General features: G+C 41.3%; 1 protein-coding gene across 1 annotated transcript; it reads left to right on the top strand.

Moving 5' to 3' along the window:
• The first annotated feature begins 1535 nt into the window (after nt 1-1535).
• Nucleotides 1536-24018, top strand: Dgke (diacylglycerol kinase epsilon). The gene is made up of 11 exons (XM_051193024.1): nt 1536-2260; nt 7394-7553; nt 9320-9439; nt 11487-11630; nt 11917-12074; nt 12491-12542; nt 13943-14056; nt 17242-17313; nt 19603-19730; nt 20338-20449; nt 21048-24018. The coding sequence occupies exons 1-11, from the start codon at nt 1803-1805 to the stop codon at nt 21225-21227; spliced, it is 1698 nt and encodes a 565-aa protein (XP_051048981.1). The 5' UTR covers nt 1536-1802; the 3' UTR covers nt 21228-24018.
• The last annotated feature ends 239 nt before the right edge of the window (nt 24019-24257 follow it).

The following is a 24257-nucleotide window of genomic DNA, read 5'->3' as shown; positions in this document are numbered from 1 at the left end:
TGCCCAGCTATTTTATTTTGTGCCATATACATTCAGGTTTCAGAGAAGGCCAGAAGAAGGTGTCTGATCCCCAGGAGCTTGAGTTGTAATGCTTGCTATCAGACACTGATGCTGAGAACCAAATTCAATTCCTCTAGAAGAGCTCTTAACCTCTGAACCATCTCTATCTCTCCACAGCCCTTAATAATTCTTTTTCTCCTTTTTTTTTTTTTTTTTTTTTTGTTGTTGTTGTTCTTCTTTGAGTCTTCGAGATAGAGATTTTCTGTGTAGCCCTGGCCACCCTGGAACTCACTCTGTAGACAGGTAGGATATAGCCAGGCAGAACATATAGGCGGGGCTACCAGACTAGGAGAAGATTGGAAAGAGGAACTCAGAGGAGTTGCCTGAGAGATGCCATGTAGCCACTGGAGGAGTAACATACCAGAGCATTATGGGTAAGCCACAGCCTTGTGGCAATATATAATTTAATAGAAATGGGTTAATACTTAAGAGAGAACTAGCCAGTAAGAAGCCTGAGCCATCAGCCAAACAGTTTATAATTAATAGAAGCCTCTGTGTGTTTATTTGGTACTAAACAGCAACAGGACCAGGCAGGCAGTAACTCTATCTACAAAGGCTGGCCCCAGACTCAGAGATCTGCCTGCCTCTGATCTCCAGTGCTGGGATTAAAGACAGGTACCACCAACCACCCCTTGGTAATTCTTGTTAGACGAGTTTCTACAGGCCTGATTCCCTCTGAGAGCTGGAATTTCCCACATAGTAATTGGCACCTAGCAATCATCCAGCATATGTGTAATAATGCCAGTAAGAAGAATAGCTCAGTATGGTGTTATCTGAGTTCCATCCTCAGCACCGATATGTAAATAAGTAATATGGACAGAAAGAGAACTGGTGACTTTTGGAAACCTTTTACTTGTGTCATTCAGAACGTTACACTTCCAAGAGAGACAGTTTTCTCCATGGTTATGGCATTCATAACCATGTCAGTTCCACCTCCACGTGTGAGGAAGTGGCTAAGGCTGAAGATCGAATACTGTAAACTGTTCGTGGTAGAACTTCGTGTGGTTTTGTCGATCAACCATCTACATTAACATCCTCAATATTACTCCGCCTTCTTATTTCCCTCAACTTCCAAGGTGCTCATCCTTTCCTATGCTCCAGATCCATAGTCCTTTAACATTCCTGACCACCTCCAGTCTCCGCCTCGCCCCCCAGATCTGACCCCGACCTCATACCTGGCCACGCCCACCCAAGGGGGGAGCGCAGACGCGGGCCCCGCCCTACAGCTCTTTCGCTTATAAATGGGCTTCATCCGCGCAGGCCCCGCCTTTCTCTAACCCCGCCCACCAGCGGAATGTGCCGCCATAGGCCTGGTCCTACCCGACCCCGCCCACGCTCTTGTGAGCGTCAGGCCCCGCCCACCCCTCGCCGTGGTGGGCCAGCGTGCGGACTGCGCAGGTGCGCGCCGTCAGCGCGGCCTCCTAACCCCAGGCCGGCAGGTCTCGCAGCGTGAGGGTGGCACGGTGACCGCAGGCTTGGCTGCAGGTAGAACCTGGGGCCGCGCGAGCGGACCGAGGTCTCCAGGGAGCTCGCGAGAGGGGCGCGGGCGCCCGAGGCCCCTAGGGACGGCCGTTGTGAGCGCGGTGGTGCGGGCCTGGCCTGAGCTGGACGGAGCCCGCGGGTGCGGAGATCCGGGGGCCGAGGCCGCGCGCAGCGAAGGCGAGCCGCAACCCACGCTGAGAGTCCTCAAGGCAAGCCCGCTGGCCGCGGCCGCTCCCTAGGCCACGCCCCAGCCTGGGAAGATGGAGGGGGACCGGCGGACCAGTCCGCCTACACAGAGCCTGCTTCCCGATGGCCACTTGGTCTTATGGACGCTGTGTTCCGTGCTGCTGCCGGTGTTCATCACCTTCTGGTGCAGCCTTCAGCGGTCACGCCGGCAACTGCATCGCAGGGACATCTTCCGCAAGAGCAAGCACGGCTGGCGTGACACCGACCTGTTCAGCCACCCCACCTACTGCTGCGTGTGCGCGCAGCACATCCTCCAGGGAGCCTTCTGCGACTGCTGCGGGCTCCGCGTGGACGAGGGCTGCCTCAAGAGGGCTGACAAGCGCTTCCCGTGCAAGGAGATCATGCTCAAGAACGACAGCCGGGCCGCAGATGCCATGCCTCACCACTGGATCCGCGGTAACGTGCCCCTGTGCTCTTACTGTGTCGTCTGCAAGCAGCAGTGTGGCAGCCAGCCTAAGCTCTGCGATTACAGGTATGGTCTTTGTGGGGGAGCAGGATTGCAAACTCTGGGTCGAGAGACTTAAAATCAGATGCAGCAAATTGCATAAACCGCTCACTCACAAGCATCCTTGGCGCTCATGGCAGTTCCCTTTTAGATGTTTTGGGTCCTCCTCACCCCCCCCCCCCGTTTTGGAGACAGAGTCTCCTATAGCCCAGGCTGGCCTCAGACTCACTGGATAGCAGAGGATGACCTTAGACTTTTGATCCTTCTGCCTTCTCCCCCATGCTGAGATTACAGGCCAGTTAATGGGATGTTGGGGATCCAGCTCAAAAGACCCTGACATATTACTCAAGCACTCTGCCAACCGAACTCCACCACCATCCCCTACCTTCCCACCCCTGCCAGGGTTCTTAATTTTCATCAAAGACCTCTTAATGGCTGCCTTTCTTGTGGCTGCTCTGTAGCACCCAGTTTTATGTAAGGGGAAATGAAGGGTACACAAAATAACTTTACGACAGTCACAAATTAACTGGTTCTTGGTTTGGAACTATGAAAACAAGGGCCATCCCAAAGCAGCACTTTGGATTTCTTTCACTAACACAGACAGCTCTTGGTGTCATAGTGAAGTGTTTGACACACAAGTCAAAAAGAGGAGTATTTCCTTTGTGTTTTCCATCTGTTTATTTATGATAGGGGTGCACATTATGAGAGTTGTGTATGTGGAGGTCAGAAGACAGAACTTTGTGGAATGAGTTCCCTTCCACTGCATGGAGTCCTGTGACTCTTAACAAGTCGTCAGGCTGTTGGGCCTCGCCAGCCCCGAGAGGAATATTTCTGTAGTCAGATCCTTCAGGACTAATGTCTCCCATGAGTCACCCGAGTTAAACTGAGGATATTTTTATGGCTTCAGCATCTATACTGAAGAGTGAAATTTGCCTGGGGAATGCTGTCTGAAATAGGCTTCTGTGTTGGAGGTTGGTGGGACGATGCCTTGCAGATCGCTTACTCTCACTTGTTTTAACACTCGAGGAAAGTTGAGGATAAAATAGGACTGGTTCCCAAGGTTTCTAACACCTAGCCTAGCCAGAGCCTTGTCTGGCTTTCACTATGTAACAGGATTTATTTCCAATGAATAGAAAGTCACAACACACACGTTTTTCAAGAGCTGGAGCAGAAAGGTGGTACTAGCTTTGGAGCTACTGTGTGTCTGTGTGTGGGGGTATGTACACATGAATACCGAGACCACAAGAGGGTGACACAAACATAGGAACACACACACACACACACACACACACTGTAAGCTTCCCAATATGGGTGTTGGGAACCCAACTTGGGTGCTTTTCAAGAACAGTATACATTCTTAAATGTTGATCCGTCTCTCCCATCCTCTCTTTTAAAAAAAAAAAAAAAACTTTTTGTTTGTTTTCTGAGACAGGGTTTTTCTTTGTAGCCTTGGCTGTCTTGGAATTTGCTCTATATAGACCAGGCTGGCCTCAAACTCAAGCGATCCACCTGCCTCTGCCTTCAAAGAGCTGCATTAAAGGCATGTATCACCACTGCCTTTCTAAAATTCTTGTTATATATGAATTTATTGTTCACACTGGAACACATTGAAAAGAGAGCAATAAGCTTAAATCAAGATATTCACAACCAAGCTAAGACATGTGGTCAGTCACCATATTCCTAAATCTGACTTAATTTTTTAAAGATTTTATTTTAATTGTACATATATGGGTCTTTTGTCTGTGTCTGTATCTGTGTGTCACATGTGCTTAGTATCCGAAGAGGCGCACCCTTTTAATCCCATCACTTGGGAGGCAGAGACAGGTTGATCTCTGAGTTTGAGGCTAGCCTGGTGTACAAAGTGAGTTCCAGGACAGGCTCCAAAGCTACAGAGAAACCCTGTCTTGAAAAAACAAAAACAAAATAAAATAAAAACCCCTAATGAGCCAGGTGGTGGTGATGGTGGTGCTCGCCTTTAATTCCAGTGACCAGGAGGCAGAGGCAGGTGGATGTCTGTGAGTTTGAGACCAGCCTGGTCTACAAGAGCTAGCTCCAGGACAGCCCCCAAAGCCACAGAGAAACCCTGTCTCAAAAACAACAACAAAAAAGCCTAATGAAAGGGTCATCAGGATGGCTCGTTGGGTAGACTCTTGCCACCAAGTCTTACAGCCTGAGTTCAGTCTCCAGGTCCCACATGATAGGAGGAGAAAACAAACTCTCAAAAGTGTTCCTCTGACCTCCACATGTGCTGTGACATGCCCCTCTAACATGTAAGTGATACATTATGCCCCTCTAACAAACACATAAGTGATATGTTAGAAGATAGGTAGTAGATACATAGATATATGAAAGTTTTTAAAAACTAATGAAAGATGGATGTGGACAAAGCTATATGGTAAGACCCTGTCTCAAAAGAAGAAAAAAATGGATACTAAGTTCACAAAAAAAAAAAAAAAAAAGAGGCAAAAACAGCCAGTTTGCCCAGTTATCAAAGACCCCTGAATTAAAACAATAGTGCATCTTTTTTTTTTTTTTTATCAATACAAGTTTTTAGGTACTGATGAATAGTACTTAAATGCTTTTAGGAACTGGGGATGTAACTTAGTTGGTAGAATACCTGCCTAGCATGCATGAAGCCCCATGTTCTATTCCCAGTACCACATGCATTCCTCTGGTCCTGCACACCTATAATCTCAACACCTGAGCTGGAGGCAGGAGGGTCATACACAGTTCAAGGTCATCCTTGGCCAGATATGGAGTTTGAGGCCAGCCCAGAATATATAAAATCCTAAAGTTTTTTGTTTTTTTGTTTTTTTATTTTTTTTTATTTGTTTTGTTTTGTTTTTGTTTTGAGACAGGATTTCTCTGTGTAGCCCTGGCTGTCCTGGAACTAGCTCTGTAGACCAGACTAGCTGAGAACTCAGAGATCTGAGTGCCTCAGCCTCCCAGGTACCAGGAATAAAGGCATGCACCATACTGCATGGCTAAAAAGAAAAGGTTTTAACAGAAAAAAAAATTGAACAAGTTATGAAACTACATATAATGTAACAATGCACATTTCTTTCTAAACCATGTTTTTAAAAAATATAGCTTAGGAATATATGTATGATACCAACTAGCAAGAAATGCAGACTCTAGGACATATAGATCATGTTCCTACTTGAAAAACATTTTTTGCACTATAAAACTGGGAATAAGTGCTCCAGAAGAACTGAGTCTAGATGGCATTATTTATACCTTTTTAACATTTCTAAATTTTCAAGCATAAGTTTAAAAAAAAACTTTATTAAAGAAATTCAGGAATATATCCTAGTTTTTAAAAACTTAAGTAATATACACACAAAACTAGATACTCTTCTTCCCAGGGGAAGTTATTAGGAAATACTTCAGTAGGTATCCTGCAGATTATGTTCAATAATAATATACTATTTTAGGTTATTCTCTTTTATAAGGCCACCATCATGTGTGAATCTGTGCCAGGAGGTGGAACCTAGGCCCTGCCTTTGTTTGGGAGTTCTTCAAGGGGTTAGGTTTATTTTATATGTGATGTTCTGCCTTCATGTATGTCTATGTACCACATGTGTGTCTGCTGCTCCCAGATCAGAAGAGGATGTCAGAGGCCCTGGAACTAGAATTACAGATACTTGTGAGCTGCCATGTGGTTACTGGGAATCTAACCCAGGTCCTGTGCAAGAGTAACAAATGTTCTTAATTGCTGAACCACCTCCCCAGCTCCTCCCCTTGTTTTCCAACACTGTAGTTTTTGGTTTTTTGTTTTTGTTTTTGTTTTTTTGGAGGGGAGGAATGGGGGTTGTTTGCTTGCTTGCTTGCTTGCTTGCTTGCTTGTTTGTTTGATACAAGAACAGCACTTCAGAATGGGAAACTATGTGTCCCTTAGGCTTATCTCTGTGGTGGTGACAATTTACATGCCAGATCTGATTAACTGTGCTGGTGTGAAATCAGGAAGTTAAGTCAACCAGTATCTTATAGTCTTACCTAGTTTAAAAACTGGCTGTGAAATTTGATCCTTTTCCCCACAAATGTGGTGGGATATGAGGAAAACTAAATATAATATAGTAGGGTAGCGTTAGCTGAGCTGGAAATGTAGATAGATGTAGTAGGTAATGGAACATGTGACTATGGTGAACAAGTCCTGGGTTCCATCTCCAGCATTAGAGGAATGAAATTACCCAAGCCAGGCTTGTTGGAACCTGAGGATCAAGGTCAGAGAGGATCAAATAGCAGCATTTTATCTCAAAAACAATAACATATACAGTAGTAATTAGCTCTAGGCCATCGGTAGATGGATGTATTCACATCAGCAGTATAACCATCTATTACAGTTTCTGGTATTAAAAGCCAGTATTTATAAATGGCATGAGCAAGTTGTGTTATAATTGTCTCTAACACATTGTACAGGTATCTATTTTTAGCCATCAATAGAACTCTTGAGTAAACAGTAATTACTTGACAAACCTCAACATCCAAAAGGGGAAAAAAAAAATGTTTAAAATAGAAGGCCAAAAGTTAACATCTGCCAGGAAAGTGTTTATTCCCTTCTTTTTAAATCAGTTAATTCTGTCCTTCTCTTGTGCCCTGTCTTATCTGAGTGGATTAAATAGCTTAGCAGATTAATAATAGAAAGCCTAAGTCTTGCCAACACTGTTCCCTGCCTGTCTTTGGCACTGGTACCCAATACAGAGGCAAATCAGAATATACACATTCTATCTTTATTTCCAAAGCAGAAAAGGAACTGTTTATTAGTCTAAAAAAATTGCCCTGAGAAATTATTTGTGATTTTTGTTTGTTTTTTTGTTGTTGTTTTTGTTTTGTTTTGTTTTTGTTTTTGAGACAGGGCTTTTCTGTTTAACAGCTCTGGCTGACCTGGAACTAGCTAGCTCTGTAGACCAGGCTGGCCTTAAACTCACAGAGATCTGCCTGCCTCTACCTCCCAAGTGCTGGGATTAAAGGCGTGCACAACCACCACAGTCCTATTTACGCATTTTTAAAAGTATGATCATAGGCAGTATATTTTTGTACAATGTTTTATTACATTTATTTGTGTGTGGATACAGTTTTAACTCTTCACAGAAATGTGGTTTGTGGATTAGTTTAAACATTGGTTTAAAACTAATTGACAGCTGTTTCTTCTTTCCTCAGGTGCATTTGGTGCCAGAAAACAGTTCATGATGAGTGCATGAAAAGTAGCTTAAAGAATGAAAAGTGTGATTTTGGAGAATTCAAAAATCTCATCATCCCACCAGGTTATTTAACTTCCATTAACCAGATGCGTAAAACCAAAAAGACAGATTATGAAGCGGTAATAATTTGTTTTCTTATAAATTTATTTACTTAAACTGTATATTTGAGAATTAAGTAAATAAAAGGTTAAGGGGTTTAAAATTTCACTATGGTAAGCCATAAAACCTTACCCAAGGACCCTCATGATAGTGAACAACTTTAATAGTAACACACTGGATGTAAAGGCAGTAGGACCAAAAGTTTAAGGTCAGCTTAGTCTATATAGAAAGTTCTAGAACCAGGGGCTGGAGAGATGGCTCAGCAGTTAAGAGCACTAGCTGTTCTTTCAGAGGGCCTGGGTTCAATTCCCAGCACCCACATAGAGACTCAGAACCAGTTATAACCCCAGTATCAAGGAATCCAACACCCCTTCTGGCCTCTGGGCATTACTTTCATATAGTACACAGGCATAAATGCAGCCAAAACACCCATACATATAAAATAATAAAAGAGCCTTTGATCATAGTACTTAATAGGCAGGGGCAGGAGGCAGACAGCTCTCTAGGAATCACAAACAGCAAAAGCTTGCAAGCTAATATATTCTGAAATACATCCAGAAAAACAAATGAGATCAGAGAAGATCAAAATCCACTCTTATCAATGGCTAAAAGAACATGAACTGTATTAACTGGAAACAGACTCATAAATGTTAAGGTTGAACATCCCTGACCCAACATAGAAAATCCAGAATTTTAGGTGTTACCATGACACCACAAGTATTCGTCGCAAATCGTTAGGATATGCTTAGATACTCATATTCAAAAGGACTTCTGCTGGGTTGTTGTGAGCTACCTGAAGCAGGTTCCCAAGAGCCTCGTGAGAATATTATTTAAAGAATGATAAAGGGGCTGAAGAGATGGCTTGGCAGGAAGAGCACTGGCTGCTCTTTCAGAGGACCCAGGTTCAGTTCCCAGCTACCACATAACAGCTCACACCTAACTCCACCTCCAGATTATCTGACACCCTCCAGCTTCTGAGGATACTACATGCAAACAAAACATTCACACACATAAAAATAAATTTAAAATATATTAAAAATTGATTAAGTTTAATTTCTTGAAAAGGATGACATGACCTGCCCCAAATGATGTGACAGACTTTGATGATCACTGAGAAGTGGGTGAGGGGTGGGATGGGATGAGAGGATAGGAAGGAGAGGGAACTGGGATTGGTGTGTAAAATGAGATTGTTTTAATTTAAATAAAAATTAACTTAAGTAAATTTAAAAAAAAAAAGGGATGGCATGGGAAGAATACTGTGGAGATTGGGAAAGTGGCTTGGTCAGTAAGTACTTGGCATGCAAGCATGAGGTCCTAAACTCAGTTTTCAGCATCTGTAAAAGACTGAGAACATGGTAGTATCTCTGTAATCCCTGCCTTAGGAAGGCTAGCCAGCCTGCCATAACTGGCAAGTCCCAAGACCCATCCGGAGACCTTATTTCAAGAATGATAGCCTCTCTGGGTGGGGATATGGTCAACACCTCTCATCCCAGCACTTAGGTGGCAGGGGTGGGTTGATCTTGATGAGTTCCAGGGCCATCAAGGCTCTGTCTCAAAATTGCAGAAGGGAAGGAGCGGCTTGTCTCACTTTTACGTGGAAACATAGGCACATAAGAAGTCTGCATTGAGTGAAAGGTCAAGCTATAAGGTCCTGCCATTCTTGGGCTTGTTTTTCATTATTGTGTTCATTGTGCTGGTATAATTGTTATTTCAGCAAATTATAGCACTGTTACCGTATTTGCCATCTCTCAGACATTAACCCCCTTTTGTTCATGTTATTTTATAGCTAGCTTCTAAGTTTGGAAAGCAGTGGACCCCATTGATAATCCTGGCCAACTCTCGTAGTGGGACGAACATGGGAGAAGGACTGTTGGGAGAGTTTAGGATCCTGTTAAATCCAGTCCAGGTAACTAAAGAGAACCTTGCTTTCTAAGTCTCCTGAAATGCAATGGTTACTGATGCCTTAAATCACTACCTAGTCACAGTAAAGAATAATAACTATAAAAGACTTGCACCTTTCAAATATACAGTAAAACATATCACCTAGCAATCCCATTTCAAGGGAAACAAAGTCTTATATCGCACAGATATTGGGTGCAAATAAGTATTATCCATAATTGCCTAAAAATGTCACAGCTGAATTTTCTGTCTGCTGGTGAGTGGGTAAACAAATTGTATATTTATAAAGTAGAATACTTTTCAGTGAATGAAAGAAACAAACTATATGTGGTAGTAAGTGAACTTTAAAAAAAACACTGCTAAATCAATCAAGGCTGATGGGATCAATCATACTGTGTAATTGCATTTGTGTGACCTATCCAGAAATCAATAGATCAGAGAATATAGCCTTTTGGTTGCCTGGAGCTGGTGAAATAGCAAGTGACTATAAAGGGACCCGAAGCATCCCATTAAAAAAAAATTATAAACTAGATTATGATAGTAGTTGCACAAACTAAAATCAACTACTTTTTCATTTTTAGAGAGGAATTTTTTGATGAATAAATTATAACTTGATTATTTTTTTTAATGGGGAGAGACATGCCATTAAAATTGAATGTATATAATCCAGGTGTAATGGCACACTCCTATAATCCCAGTACACAGGAGCCAAAAGCAGGTAGATCTCTTAAAATTTGAAGTCAGTCTGGTCTTCACTCTAAGATCCTCTCTCAAAAACACAATTTTTTTCTTGTTTTTTGGTTTTTTTGTTTTGTTTTATTTTTGTTTGTTTGTTTGTTTTTTGAGACAGGGTTTCTCTGTGTAACATCCCTGGCTGTCCTGCAATTCACTCTGTAGAACAGGCTCTGTAGACCTCGAACTCACAGAGATCCACCTTCCTCTGCTTCCTAGGGTGCTGGGATTAAAGGTATGAGCTACCACCACCCAGCTCAAAATCACATTTTTTAAAAAAAAAAAAAAGGTTGTGAGAATGTGCTAACAGGTAAAGATCCATTTTGCAGTAATTAGAAATGTAATTGCTTTTCCTTTTGTAAATGTAAAATGTAAAAAAAATATATAATGTTTTAGCCAGGCTGTGGTGGTGCTCACCTTTAATCCCAGCACTTGGGAGGCAAAAACATGTGGATCTCTGTGAGTTGGAGGCCATCCTGGTCTACTGAGCAATTTCTTGGAGAGCCTCAAAAGCTACAGAGAAACCCTGTCTGGAGGGAAAAAAAATAAAGGAAGGAAGTAAAGAAAGTATAAATGTAGTAAATTGTAGTAACCCAGTGATAAAGTAATTGCTTAACATGTAAGACCCCAGACCCAGGCCCACATGAGGGAAAGTGCCATTAACAGTAAGATATGCAAATTTGCACTTCCTCGATGATGTAAATATTTTCTACCTTTGGAATATAGCCTCATAATTACAAACCTGGTGACTAAAGTAACTTAACAGATATGTGATGATATGTGTCCAATTGAGATTGTCCTTGCACTTGGATTACTATTAACTGTATATACCACAGAAGTCGCATATACAGAAGGTAGTCTCTTAAGTGTTTTCCTGTATCAGTAAATATTTATAGATATTCAGAGTCCTTACATTTTAGGTCAGTGTGTATTTTTCAAAGTTATTTTCTAGAAATTGGTACTAGTTCTGTTTTTAAAGCATAAAGTACAGAACACTAGCTAAAGATGAGCCTAGCACACTGTAGTTTGATGTGAATTGAAGGGAGTCAAATGGTGTTGTAGACTTAGACTTTCTGCAGAATGGCAGGCTGGTCTGCCCACCTGGGCCTAGTCAGTAGAATGATGCTGGTTCATCCTTTGTAGGTCAGAATACTGGGTGAGCCTCAGTGAGTTCTGGTCCAGTCTCCAGGAACTGTCAGAGGAAAATACATAATAGCGAGTACCTGCTGCTCGGCCATGCCTCTGTTCATGCAGAAGGCCGTCATCCACAGGTGAAGGACAGCGGGGCAAACATAATCTCTTTCTTATTCTTTTATTTTTAGGTATTTGATGTAACGAAAACACCCCCGATCAAAGCCCTGCAGCTATGCACGCTTCTTCCTTATCGCTCGGTTCGAGTCCTTGTTTGTGGAGGGGACGGGACTGTGGGCTGGGTCCTCGATGCAGTTGATGAAATGAAGATTAAGGTATCTGTCCTTAAGAACTACTGTAATGGGCTAATGATACAGCTCAGTAGTAGAGCACTTGCCTAGCATGTGTAGGTTCAGTCCCTAGCACCACCCCTTGAAAAGAACGAAAAGGGAAGATGAAGCCAGTTTGGATAATTAGAAATGCAACACTATGATTAAGTACTTAACACAACCTACAGTTATAATTTTGTCTTTGTTGCTTTATTCTTTAAATTTTACAAAATACTATTAAACTACAGATAATCTAAAGAGAAAAATCTGCAGTACATCTTCTGTATTCTAGGGACAAGAAAAGTACATTCCACAGGTTGCAGTCTTACCTCTGGGAACAGGCAATGATCTGTCCAATACCCTGGGTTGGGGTACAGGCTATGCTGGAGAAATCCCAGTTGCACAGGTCTTAAGAAATGTAATGGAAGCAGATGGAATCAAACTAGACCGGTAAGTTACACTGTGCTAGCAAGTCTGTTATTTGAGCTTAGGGATATTATTTGTACAAACGAAGACTTGTGTAGCTATAAAATTCAGTGAAGTTGGTCAGGCATGGTTACTTGTATCTGTAATCCCAGCATTTGGGGGACTGAAGCAGGAGAGAATTGCCATGAATTTGAGGCCAACCTGGGCCATCGAGACGTCTCGAGAAACCAAAAACAAGTACATATAATTTAAATGAAAACTATATTAATTGATTCTGGTGTCTTGTTCTTGATGTTATAAATACTTCAGTTATAAATTATGCCAGTATTCGCACACTTACTTAGATGTGGGTACTGTCTCAAATACTTTAAAATAGCATTGGAATTTTTATATGTCAATTCACCTAGAATATAGATTTTTTTTTAACTTCTTTTTTTTAGATGGAAAGTGCAGGTAACAAATAAAGGATACTACAATTTAAGAAAACCCAAGGTATGTTTTTAGTGCTTCAGTTGTAAACAATTTAGCGAATGCACAGAGTGTCTATGATTCCAGGCTGCTAGGATGAAGAGTCTGGTATCTCAAGGGAGCTGGGTACAAAGCAGAACACCCAAGTGCCTGCCTTACTCACAGAACTGTTAGGTTTGGTTGTTTTGGGGTTTTCTTTGTTTTGTTTTGTTTCTGTTGGCTTGTATTTTGGGAGGTGCTAGATGAATCCTCTGCCACTGAACCACATCCCTAGCCCCCAAGCTAGACTCTAAAATGTGCTTTGGAACAAAACATTGCCCAAGTGCACTTAGTTCCACCCTGGTGTGTCAGCCTAATTTGGATCAGCAAAAGAGTGCAGGATTTTCCCACACACGGGTGAGGCATGTCAGCAAATAGCAAACAATACAGAGATAACAGAGAATATTTATTTATTGAGCATTAAAGGTAGGACTTCACACATGCTGCCCATGTATTCTGCCACTGAGGTATCCACAATCCCAATCTGTGTTTTAAGAAAATATTTTGAGATAGTGTGACCATAGCCCACAGTTACAAGGGGAGCCTTGAGGACAATTTGGAAACTTTATTTTCAGTTTAAAGACATTTTAAAGTTAGACTGATCAAGACTTGGCAACTGATGGCCACAAAAGGAAGAAAGCAAATACATAGATACTAGATTTCTAACTTTTATGATTAGATATATGGAAATGGTGTTAACCAAGAAAATAAAATTAAGGAATTTGGTGCTTGGAGTAAAATGAATTACTTGGCATGGCCACTCAAATGACTGCAGGATGAGTTATTGAATAAGAGGCTGGAGATTTGTGCTGTTGGCTGGGAGAGAGATCATAGCTAGACATGTAAACTGAAGAATTTAGACTGAATTGGGAAAGTACAAACTAAGAGAATAAAGACTTAAGACCAACAGAACCTGAAAGTTCTGAAAGATGCAGAACAAGTACCATGAGAACGCAGGAGTGAAAAAAGCCTGTGTAGGAAATGCAGATCCTGGGTGATGATGCATGCCTTTTATCCCAGCAGTCAGGAGGCAGAGGCAAGTGGATCTCTGAGTTCAAGGCCAGGCCTGGTCTACAGAGTGAGATCCAGGACAACCAGGGCTGTTGTTACACATAGAAACCCTGTCTCAAAACAACAAAGGGAGGGAGGGAGGGAGGAAGGAAGAAGGAAATGCAGAACCATGTCTGAGATGTGGCATGATGAGTAGAAATGGAAAGAAGTGGGAGTCATATCTGTAGTTAATAGCTCACAACTTCACTGGCAGTGTATGATAGTCTGTGAAAAGTAAATACAGAAAGTATTCTATTTCCAAGAAGAATGCAAGACTAAGATTGACCAATGGGTGGGCCCAGCTAGTAGAGTCATTGTCGGTTCCTCTCTCGCAGGAATTCACAATGAACAACTACTTCTCTATTGGACCTGATGCCCTCATGGCTCTCAATTTTCATGCTCATCGTGAGAAGGCACCGTCTCTGTTTTCCAGCAGAATTCTTAACAAGGTGTGTGGGATAAAATAACATTTCCTGCTTATCACGAAGGTACAGTAAAAATCAATAGTTCAATTCTATTTAACACTCTTAGATTCAGATCAGACAGACTTACAGGAACATTTACATGCTCTGTTTTGTGTAGGATTTCAAATTAAAATCCATAAATATATTTTGTTAACTATAACAAGAGTTTCAAAATTAGAGGTTGGGATATTTTACTTAAGGTGGTAGTTAATTGAAATATGTCAAAGTATATCTTAAATAGCTGAAAGAAATTCTATGGAAAATAAATTTTTGGTTAAGTTACTAATAGAGAAATAAATTCTGTTGGCTTAGGAAAGACACACAAGGCAAATGAGTTAAGGAAAGGGTCATTTGTTCACATGGCTCTTGCAAAAGTCATCACTCCAGTTCCTAGCATAGCTGATTCCTTTGACAGAAGTAGTATTTGGTGTGGTTTTATTTGGTTTGGTTGTTTTTTGGGACAGAATTTCTCTGTATAACAGCTTTGACTGTCCTAGAACTCACTTTGTAGACCAGCCTAGCCTCAAATTCCCAGAGATCCACCTGCCTCTGTCTTCCTGAGTCCTGGGATTAAAGGCATTCATTACCCTCACCTGGCTATTTTTGTTTTTGTTTGGTTTATTGTTGTTATTCTTACTTCTGGATTTTTTTTTTTTTTCTTTTTGAGACAGGGTCTCTCTGTAGCTCTGAAACTCACCATGTAGACTGGGCTGGCCTTGAACTTATTAGTTGTGTCCTTATTTCTGCTTTACAAATAGTTGAAATTTCATACTAGGTTGCAGTTGAGGAGCGGGTGTCGTTGCAACCTTCATGGACAGCAGAGATATGAACTTTGTGAGGCAAGAAGGTAGTTCTTCTCAGCACAACTCAGCAGCCCGTGTTGGTTCAAACTTCAGGAGTCTGACCCCAAGTGGTTTGTTTTAGGCATAGTTAACCACAGCACAATTTGGTGAAAACTGTTCTGGTGATGATTAACTCAATCCCTCATGCACAACAAAGCATACATACATATCCTTGAGGAACAAAGTAAGCTAAATTACATCAAATGTGACTCCACTGAAACTCTGTGTGAAGTCCATGAAGATGGGTTCTGTAGATTGACTGAGAAAAACATGCTTATGATAGGGTCTGGGGGAGGATCTGGGGCCAGAAAATCTGGTAGAGCAAAGGTCACCAGGCTAGAAAGCTTCGGCCTTCTGGGCAAAGAACAGGTTTTATATTCCTTCCCCTGAGGGGACAAACCTGTTTGGATGTCTATGAACACAGAGACCTCCATGCCTGATGAAGCCCCTCTTTATTTTTTAAAGAGAAAATTATGGCTATAATAGAGTTCAAGACTGAATGCAATACCTACATTGCTACTCTAGCCATTATGGGCAAGCATAACAGAATTGTAAGAATAGCTAGCAAAGGACCAAGGAAAGGAAGAAGCTATCTTAACTGTGATAGTCATTCAGAGGTCACTTGGGAGATTTTGTTTCTCTTTTTTTTTTTTTTTTTTTTTTTTTTTTTGGTTTTTCATTTGTTTGTTTTTTCAAGACAGGGTTTCTCTGTGTAACAGCCCTGGCTGACCTGGAACTCGCTCTGTAGACCATGCTGGCCTCAAACTCACAGAGATCCACCTGTCTGCCTCCTGAGTGCTGAGGTTAAAGGCATGAGCCACCATTACCCATCATAGTTTATGCAGATCATCAATTTAGCCATTGATAGTATAAGAGAAATCTGACACATTAAAGCAGCACACACCAGAAATTATTGGCACCAAGATTATGCTTGAGCAAGAATAATCTATAGTTGCTATACTTTCTAAAACTGATTTGCCCATTGCTTGATTAACTTCTGCTGATATTTTTGCTATTGTATTAGTAGTTATACTAATCATACAGGCCATTTTGAAATCTCTCTTTGTATTCCAGTAATCACTGGTGGGACTGGTAATTTAAAAAAAAAAAGAAGAAGAAGACATTGTAGCAGCAACCATTACAGGATCCAATAGCTGCAAAAAAAAAAAAAAAAAAAAAAAAAAATTATCACAGTTTTCAGGGAGAGCTTTCCTTCACAGACAATAGTTCCATTTTATTAATAATATTACTAAGTCAGGATGGGGCAGTAGAGATGACTGAATGCTCTTGCAGAGGACCAAGATTTGATTCCCAGCACCCACATGACAGCTCATGATCTTTAACTCTAGTTCCACAGAATCAGATGCCCTGTTTGATTTCTGTAGATACTAAGCACACATGTGGTGCATAGACATACATTGAAGGCAAAACACCCACACATATAAAATAAATTTTTTTAATGATATTACTAAGACAATAAAGATTGCTATTTATACAGTTGGCAACTTCATTTCTTCTATCAACCCTTCTACATCCAAAAGTGTTTATGCAATGTTTGCTAGATTTATATGCATTTTCCTTTAATTATTTGGAGTACTGAGAAAAAGTAGAATTTTCTTCAACATAGTCTTGTAAAACATACTTTTTGGATAATTCAAGAGTCTATGCTATTTAAAAACCATCCCAACCATATCCCACATTTCCTCTGAAAAACACTAGTTAAACCAAAAAATAATGGATTTTATTGTCACCTTCTAAAGAGAAGGACCATTCTGTAATTCTTACAGAATGGGAGACCTGAGGCAGGAGAATCACCACAGATTCAAGATCAGTCTGGATTACATAGCAAGACCCTATCAGAGAAAAAGAGAGGGTTTGGAAGTGCTGCTCAGTTTGTCGAACCCTTGTGTGGTATGCATATAGCCCTAGGTTTAATCCCCAAAACCTCATGAAACCAGGTATGGTGACAGTCAACCAACTGTAATTTCAGTACCCAAGAGGCAGAGGCAGGAGGATTAGGAGTTCAAGCTATGTATCAAATTCTAGGCCAGCCTGGGCTACCTGAGACCCTGTCTCCAAAGAGAGAAGCAGTTAACAGTTTATTTGTCCCAGCCAGAGTTCATCTAGAATTCTCCTACCACAGTTGCATGATAAAATGAGATGCTGAGTTGAAAGGGTATGAAATGGGGTTGTGTGCCAGAGGCATCTCCATTTTTTTCTGTTCTTTAGTATCCAGGCCACATGGGAAGCAATGGCTTACAGCATAGTAGGAGCTTTGTTATAGTGTCTTCTTGATGTTTTAATGTTGTATTTTGTCTCTTTTCATAGGCTGTTTATTTATTCTATGGAACTAAAGATTGTTTAGTGCAAGAGTGTAAAGATTTGAATAAAAAAATTGAGGTAAGCTACTAGTGTCTTTTCTAAAGGCATGTGTGTTGTCTGGATTCTGAAGTTCTTTAACAAATGCTGAGTTTTCTGTAAACATACTTTGATCATGGATGTAAAGTGCCCATTCCTTTGCCATACATTTGCCTAAGCTGTTTGTTATTTGTTTTTTATGTATATGAGTGTTTCACCTGCATAAATGTAAATGCACCACTTGTGTGCCTGGTAACTTTAGTGACTCGAAGAGGGCACCGGATCCCCTTAGCTAGAGTTCAGGACAGTTGTAAGCTGCCATATGAGTGCCTGGGAACTGAACCTGGGTTTTTCATGAGAGTAGCAGTTGCTCTTAACCAGGGAGCTATCTCTTGATGGCCTCTGCTTGACTAAATTCTTTATACTCATTACTCCTCTAAATTTCAATGCAGACATATATGTCAAGCATTCCTATATTCCCAGAGAAAGCAAAACCATTTGAAATTAAGTAATTCCTAAGTGACATAATTCATGGCCACAGGAACTAGTAGTCACAACTGGGACCCTGGTTTGTTTCCAGAATCTATTCAACTGGTAAGCTGACTGATAGCAAATTCAAAGTTCCTAACACAGTGCTGGCTCATCTGTTGATTGTGTGCTGCTACAGGCTCCTGACCTCACATATAGTAATCTTGTTATCTTGCTTGCTTCTAGAAAGAATCTGTAATGTTAATAACAACAATAAAGACATTAGTCAGAGAAACCCAAAACGCTTGTAAAATAAGGAGAAAGAATGGATAGCATGAGCATGCAGTAAGAATCCTGATACACTAGCCCAGAAAGACGCTGCCATCCAATAAACCCTTCCAAGAAGCCACCCAGCAGGGAAGGGATTACAAGACTGTCTATGAAAGTTTTATTGAATGTAGTGCTGGAGGTGAGACCCAGAGCCTACAGAGCCCAGATGCTTATAAGAGCTTCAATGTAAAACATGGCTTGCAGGGAGGAAGAGGGCGAGAGCCAAGGCTAACGGCACCCAGACAGAGGCCAACCCAGGGGTTATCATAGCAGCCTGCTTGGAACTTGAATTTTGCCTCAGGTGCCAGGATAAGCAAGCCAGTGAAGGCTATAATGAGGGAGTGATGTGTTGGTGGTGCCAGGTGATGTATAGGGTACATGAGACAGGAGTGAGGCCAAGTTCATGGCCTGTTAGAAACATTTGCAGGGGAGGTGGTAGTTTCCACAAAATACTGTCAGGAATGCAAGACCGGCAGTGCCCTGTGATTTCCCCTTGATTGCAGTGGGAACACAGTGCAGATAGTGCCAGCCTCCTGGTTTAGGAACGTAAGGTGTCTTCCTTGTGTTTTCTCTGACGATTTTGTACAGAGTAAGCACAAGTAACTAGTCCAGGGGTGTCTGAAGCCCTCTTCTGGCCTCCCTGGGCAGCAGTCATGTAGGTGGAATAGACATGTGTCGGAATTCACACTACACATAAAGTTCTATTTTGTTTTGATTTTTTTGGTTTTTCAGAACAGGGTCTGGAATTGTCCTGGAATTCGCTTTGTAGACCAGGCTGGCCTCAAACCTACAGATATCTGCCTGCCTCTGCTTCCTGAGTACTGGGATCAAAGGTGTGGGCTAGCACCACCCGGCTACACATAAACTTTTTAAAATATATGAATCTTTTTAAAAAAAAATGGCAGGGTAGTAAAGATTAGGACAAAGGGATGTTGTTGATAACTTGATAAAAACTGTTCCACTTGGGACTGAGAAGATAGCTCAGTTGTTAAAGGACTTATAGTGCAAGTGAGGACCGTAAAGTAATCTCCAGAACCCAAGTTAAAAAGATAATAAGAGCCAGACACTTTCAAAACCCAAGGTGGATAGCCTAGGGAGTGATACCCGAGATGGACCTCAGCACATGTGTTTGTACACACATACACCAGGAATAAACTAATTAAGAATTGATTCCATGGGCTGGAGAGAGAGTCCAGTGATTAAAAGCACTTGACTGCTCTTGCAGAGATCCTGAGTTCAATTCCCAGCAACCACATGGTGGCTCACAACCATCTGTAATGGAATCTGATTCCCTTTTTTGGTGTATGTGAAGACAGCACTAAAATACATAAAATATGTGAATAAATAAATCTTTTTTAGTCCATAGTGCTAAAGAGTAGGAACAGCCAGATTACCTTGAGTATGAGGAGTTGTCTTCCCCTCAGACATGTCTCACAGCTGTGAATATGCATATTGAAGTCTGAGTTCTAAGTAAATAGATAGATGTGGAAATAGGGTGCCCAGTAGTAACTAACTGCTTACATTTCTTTAAAGCTAGAACTGGATGGTGAGCGAGTTGAACTGCCTAATTTGGAAGGTATTATCGTTCTGAACATTGGATACTGGGGTGGAGGCTGCAGACTGTGGGAAGGAATGGGAGACGAGACTTACCCTTTAGCCAGGTATGTACGTTTGTAGTATAGTTGACTGATTGGTTTGGAAGTGTTTGGTTTTGATATAAGGTCTCACTGTGTGAACCTTGTTAGCCTTGAGCTGGAGCTGGGTCTTCCCACTGCAGCCTCCCTAGAGCTGCAGTCTGGGTTCCACATGGCTTTAAAGGGCTCAGTTTTTTGTCGGTTTTGGGTTTTTTGTTTTGTTTTGTTTCTATGTAGCTCTGGTATCCCGACACTCACCTGATAGGCCAAGCTGGCTTTGAACTCATAGCTTCTGCTTTGAAGTACTGGGATTAAAGATGTGGGTCACTACACCCAGTCTTCTGGGTTTTTAGGTTTGGGATTTTTTGTTTTGGGTTTTTGTTTTGTTTTGTAAACTTTCATATTTCCCTCCAGTTTTCACTCCTATACATGTTAACATGGACAGTAATAAGTTGGTGGAATAGGGTGTGGTGGGCTTTATGCCTTTAATCACATATATAAGTAAATAAATGAATAAACACAAATGAGTAAGTAAATAAATAGATGGCCCACTTAAAAGAGTAATTGCTTTGCTTTCCATGGATAATTTGATTTTACACATTCTGTAAGCCATATTTTCTTGTTCCAATCTTAGGCATGATGATGGTTTACTGGAAGTCGTTGGAGTGTATGGGTCTTTCCACTGTGCTCAAATCCAAGTGAAACTGGCAAATCCTTTTCGAATAGGACAAGCACATACAGTGCGGGTAGGTAACCGGCTGTTTCCAAGCCATGGATATGGAGAAGCAGCATGTACCTGTCACTTCCTCTCATCTCTATAGACTATAGCAGGAGCTTGTAGGAAGCTGGCCAGTTAAATAAAACGCCCACTGCAGAGACTCCCTAAATAGTCTTTTGATACCTTGTAAGGAGTAGGTTTTTCCACTGGCTGCTAGTCTTGTCCTGCTGCCTTGCCCCAAATAACACACAGAGACTCTGTATTAGATATAATGCTGTTGGCCAAGTACTAGTTTCTTATCTATTTCTATTAATCTCCACGTGGTCTTATCTTACCTACCGGAGAGCCCGCCAGCGTTCTCTCCCTGTCTTCCATCTTGACTCCCCCTTACTACTTCCTCTTTCCTCCTTGTCTCCTAATCCCGCCTATCTAGCTTTCCTATTGGCCAACAGTGCTTTATTCATTAACCAGTATGAGAAACATATACAGAAAGACATCTCCCATCAATACATTCACATGAGTTTTTGTTTAATGTCAAAGGTTAAAGGACCCATGGGAGATAGTGGGGGATAGAAATACCTGCCAGTTTCTAGCACTGACATTCTTCTAATTATTTCTTAATTCAGCTGATTTTGAAGTGCTCAATGATGCCGATGCAGGTGGATGGGGAGCCATGGGCCCAGGGACCCTGTACTGTCACCATAACGCACAAGACACACGCTTTGATGCTCTACTTCTCTGGAGAGCAGTCGGATGATGACATCTCAAGCGCTTCAGATCAGGAGGACCTAAAGGACACCGAGTAGAGGGAGGGACAAGCTGCCACGGCATCTGCCCACGCCAGTAGACACATGGTCGCCCACAGGAAGTACTGTTAGCACGCCAGTCTTCATTTCATTCCTCGTATAATGGTGTGAGCTTATGCAGAGGTTTCCACAGCTAGACCTCGGTCTCACAGACACATACTCTTATCAGCAAGATCCTCTCTGATCTTGGGAAAAAAAACACAAAAGGTTGCAAGAAGATGAAATGTTTCTCCTGACTGAATGTTTCAAGACTGGGGCTTACTCTGCAGTATGCACTGTCCTAAGTGACATATTTGACATACAGGGTGTAGATGAAGAAAATCATTTCCCTCTTAGTTTTTGATACAGAGACAACATAACATGTTAAAAATTAACTTGCTTTTTGAACTGCTGTAGTTAACGCTGAGCTTACTCCTGCAGTGTGCTTCCTAAGATTTCCCACACCTCAAACCAAATGGACCCTACATCCTGATTTCTAGGAGCCCCTGAGGAGAGACTATACTGAGAATTTTCACAGTAGTGTAATTTCTGTCGTCATTTTTAGGCTTCTGGGTATTTTATGGCCATATTGAGCTGAAATGCAAAAATCTTTTTAATTGTTTTTGTTTGGGCAGTAGTAGGGATTGAACCTAGGTCCTCTGAGAGAAAGTCTAGATGAATGTTCTACCAATGAACTATACTCCCAGCACCATACATACATAGATGGGTCTAAGGTAAGATTAAGAACATTTTGGATTGAAAGCTCTATAATTTGCCAGCTTCTCTACTGATTAAAAGATAGTGGGGAAAAAATAGACATAAGGGAAACTTCCGAGTTAGTTTAATTACAAAAAAAAAAGTCTAGGCTGACTGCTTTTGGGTCAGGTGAGTGGTCTTGGGTTGTGAAACGCTGTGGGTCTGACAGCATCACCCTTGGAGAGGGAAGCTTTGCTGAGATGTTTATCATATTTATTTTCAGAGTGAGAAAGATACCCATTTTAACTTATTATTAACCTGGTGGCATGATCCTTGTGTTAGTGTTTACACTGTAGTGTACAGTTCTGTCTACTGAAGTGGTCACATAAGTCTGTGATCACAGTCACAGAGAACTCTCCCTTGGTTTCCATGGCATATATACTCACTGGGATCATTCCTCAGACTTGGAAAGGGGGGGCACATGATGAACTTGGGGTCACAAAGCTTTGTTTCACTGCACCTCCACCCTCTGTTGCAAAGTAGAAGGCAGTTCCACGGCTTTCCATTAGAGGGTGCTCTGCCGCTGTTGTCAGTGGCCTGCCTCTACAGTTAGCCACACCCAGTGGGCATCTAGTCCCATGTGCTTCTGACAAAGGGCATATTTGCACTTGGTGGTCTTGCATGAATTAATTTTTACAAGACTAGAATCTAGTCCCAAAACCACCATTTATCTCCCTTTTAATGTTTTATTATGAATCTACAGTCAGTGAATTGCCATAAACCAGTCTGAATCACCTCAGGCTAGGCCATGTTTTTGAAAGGACAATGCAGTAAAATAATTTTTCACTGCTACATTAACCTCTTCTACCTGTTCCCAGGTGATGCCAAATTGTACCACTGACAGATGCTCCATGGGTCTGTCGCAGCTTGCTCATAGGCCTTTACACTGGATAATTGCAGCCTAGGGTGCAGGAGTTTGCAGCTTTCCCTTGGGAGTGAATCCTGTTTGGAGCGTAATGAAATTCATCCTTGGATTCATGGTCAGGGTTGTTAAGATGTCATCCCTGAGGCACACTCTTAAATTTACCTATAGTTCATAGTGCTCATTTGTAGTGGAAGTAAATCATTAATTTGGGGCTATCAATCAAAATAATTAGGGTAATTTCAGAGATACTCTAGTTAGAGCAGGCTATGTCCCTTCCCCCACCCCCCCACCCCCGACATACCGTGTTGTTTTTCTGATGCCTTACTCACCAGATTTTTATTCTGTAGTTTTCATAATACCGCATCACAAAACATAGCAGTATTGTTTTACTATAGCTCACACTTTTAGACACTAGTTCATCCTGCATTCCAAGTAAATGTATAGGCATGTGCCTTGTTTGAATACAGTTTGTAAGACTTGGCATTTGCAAGTTATATATTAGAGAGTAGTAGCTTACATTACCAGGTGTCCATAATTATACCCTGGTTCACCACAAGATCGTCTACCCTGTTTAAAGTTGTCTCAACAGCAACATAACTTACATGTTCTCAGGAAAAACTATGAACCATCTGCTTTTGCATCTCTTGTCTTTTTCTGCCCTTATACATCCCTTATGCCTCATGAACTTAGTGACTTCAACACCAAATACCCGGCAGCTCCTTTAGGTCTTAGACAGGTAGTTTCCAGTGCTTTGTTATATTTAGTAGAGTCAGAGGTACTTCTATCTAGAATAGAAGTTGTCCAGTAGTAAGGTCACTGAATTTAAATGTCTTAAATTTTCTGTGACTCTCAGCTGTGAACCTGTAATGTAGCTGATATTTATAAGAATTTTATAGTGAAACTATTTATTTTATTTTTTTAGAGTATGAAAGTCTGTAGTAGTTGCCTTTTGAACATTTGTGTACCCGGGTGTAGCATAGCCTGACTCAGAAAAGTTCCTATTTGTGCTGTAAGCTGAGTTCTTCCACCAGCATGTCAGAAAGCAATTCTCATCTGTAATATAAATCAAATATCCCTAATGTACACTATGGGGGTTTCATTTGCACTAGCTAGAAAACTTGAAAGGTTATGTTAATTTGCACATCAATGTGGACCCAAATACATGATCTGACCAGAAAGGTCAATAGAATAGATGATGGTTTTGTGATACTTTTGTTCAAAACTGAAGCAAGAAACCAGCACTTTATATTCAGGAATGTGGTGGGGGGGGGTCCTTTTTGGGGGTGGGATGGGGATTAATTTGTAATTTGTTTTTTGGGTTTTTTTTACTTTTTTTAAACTTCTGTACAGTTTAGGACAGGGAATGTTAAGGAGATTTTATTATTATTTAGAATTTTTTCTTGTTTGGGTTAACTTGTTTTGCTTTGTGG

Source organism: Phodopus roborovskii, unplaced genomic scaffold (assembly GCF_943737965.1).
Source record: "Phodopus roborovskii unplaced genomic scaffold, PHOROB, whole genome shotgun sequence".
Lineage (NCBI taxonomy): Eukaryota > Metazoa > Chordata > Mammalia > Rodentia > Cricetidae > Phodopus > Phodopus roborovskii.
Note: the sequence above shows the minus strand (reverse complement) of the source record. Positions and strands in the feature narration are given on the sequence as shown.

Excerpts from the sequence above, each read along its gene's own strand:
- Dgke (XM_051193024.1), top strand. The coding sequence starts at position 1,803 with ATGGAGGGGGACCGGCGGACCAGTCCGCCTACACAGAGCCTGCTTCCC. Across the intron at positions 19,731-20,337 it reads GAGACTTACCCTTTAGCCAG|GCATGATGATGGTTTACTGG; the intron begins GTATGTACGTTT and ends TTCCAATCTTAG. Across the intron at positions 20,450-21,047 it reads GACAAGCACATACAGTGCGG|CTGATTTTGAAGTGCTCAAT; the intron begins GTAGGTAACCGG and ends TTCTTAATTCAG.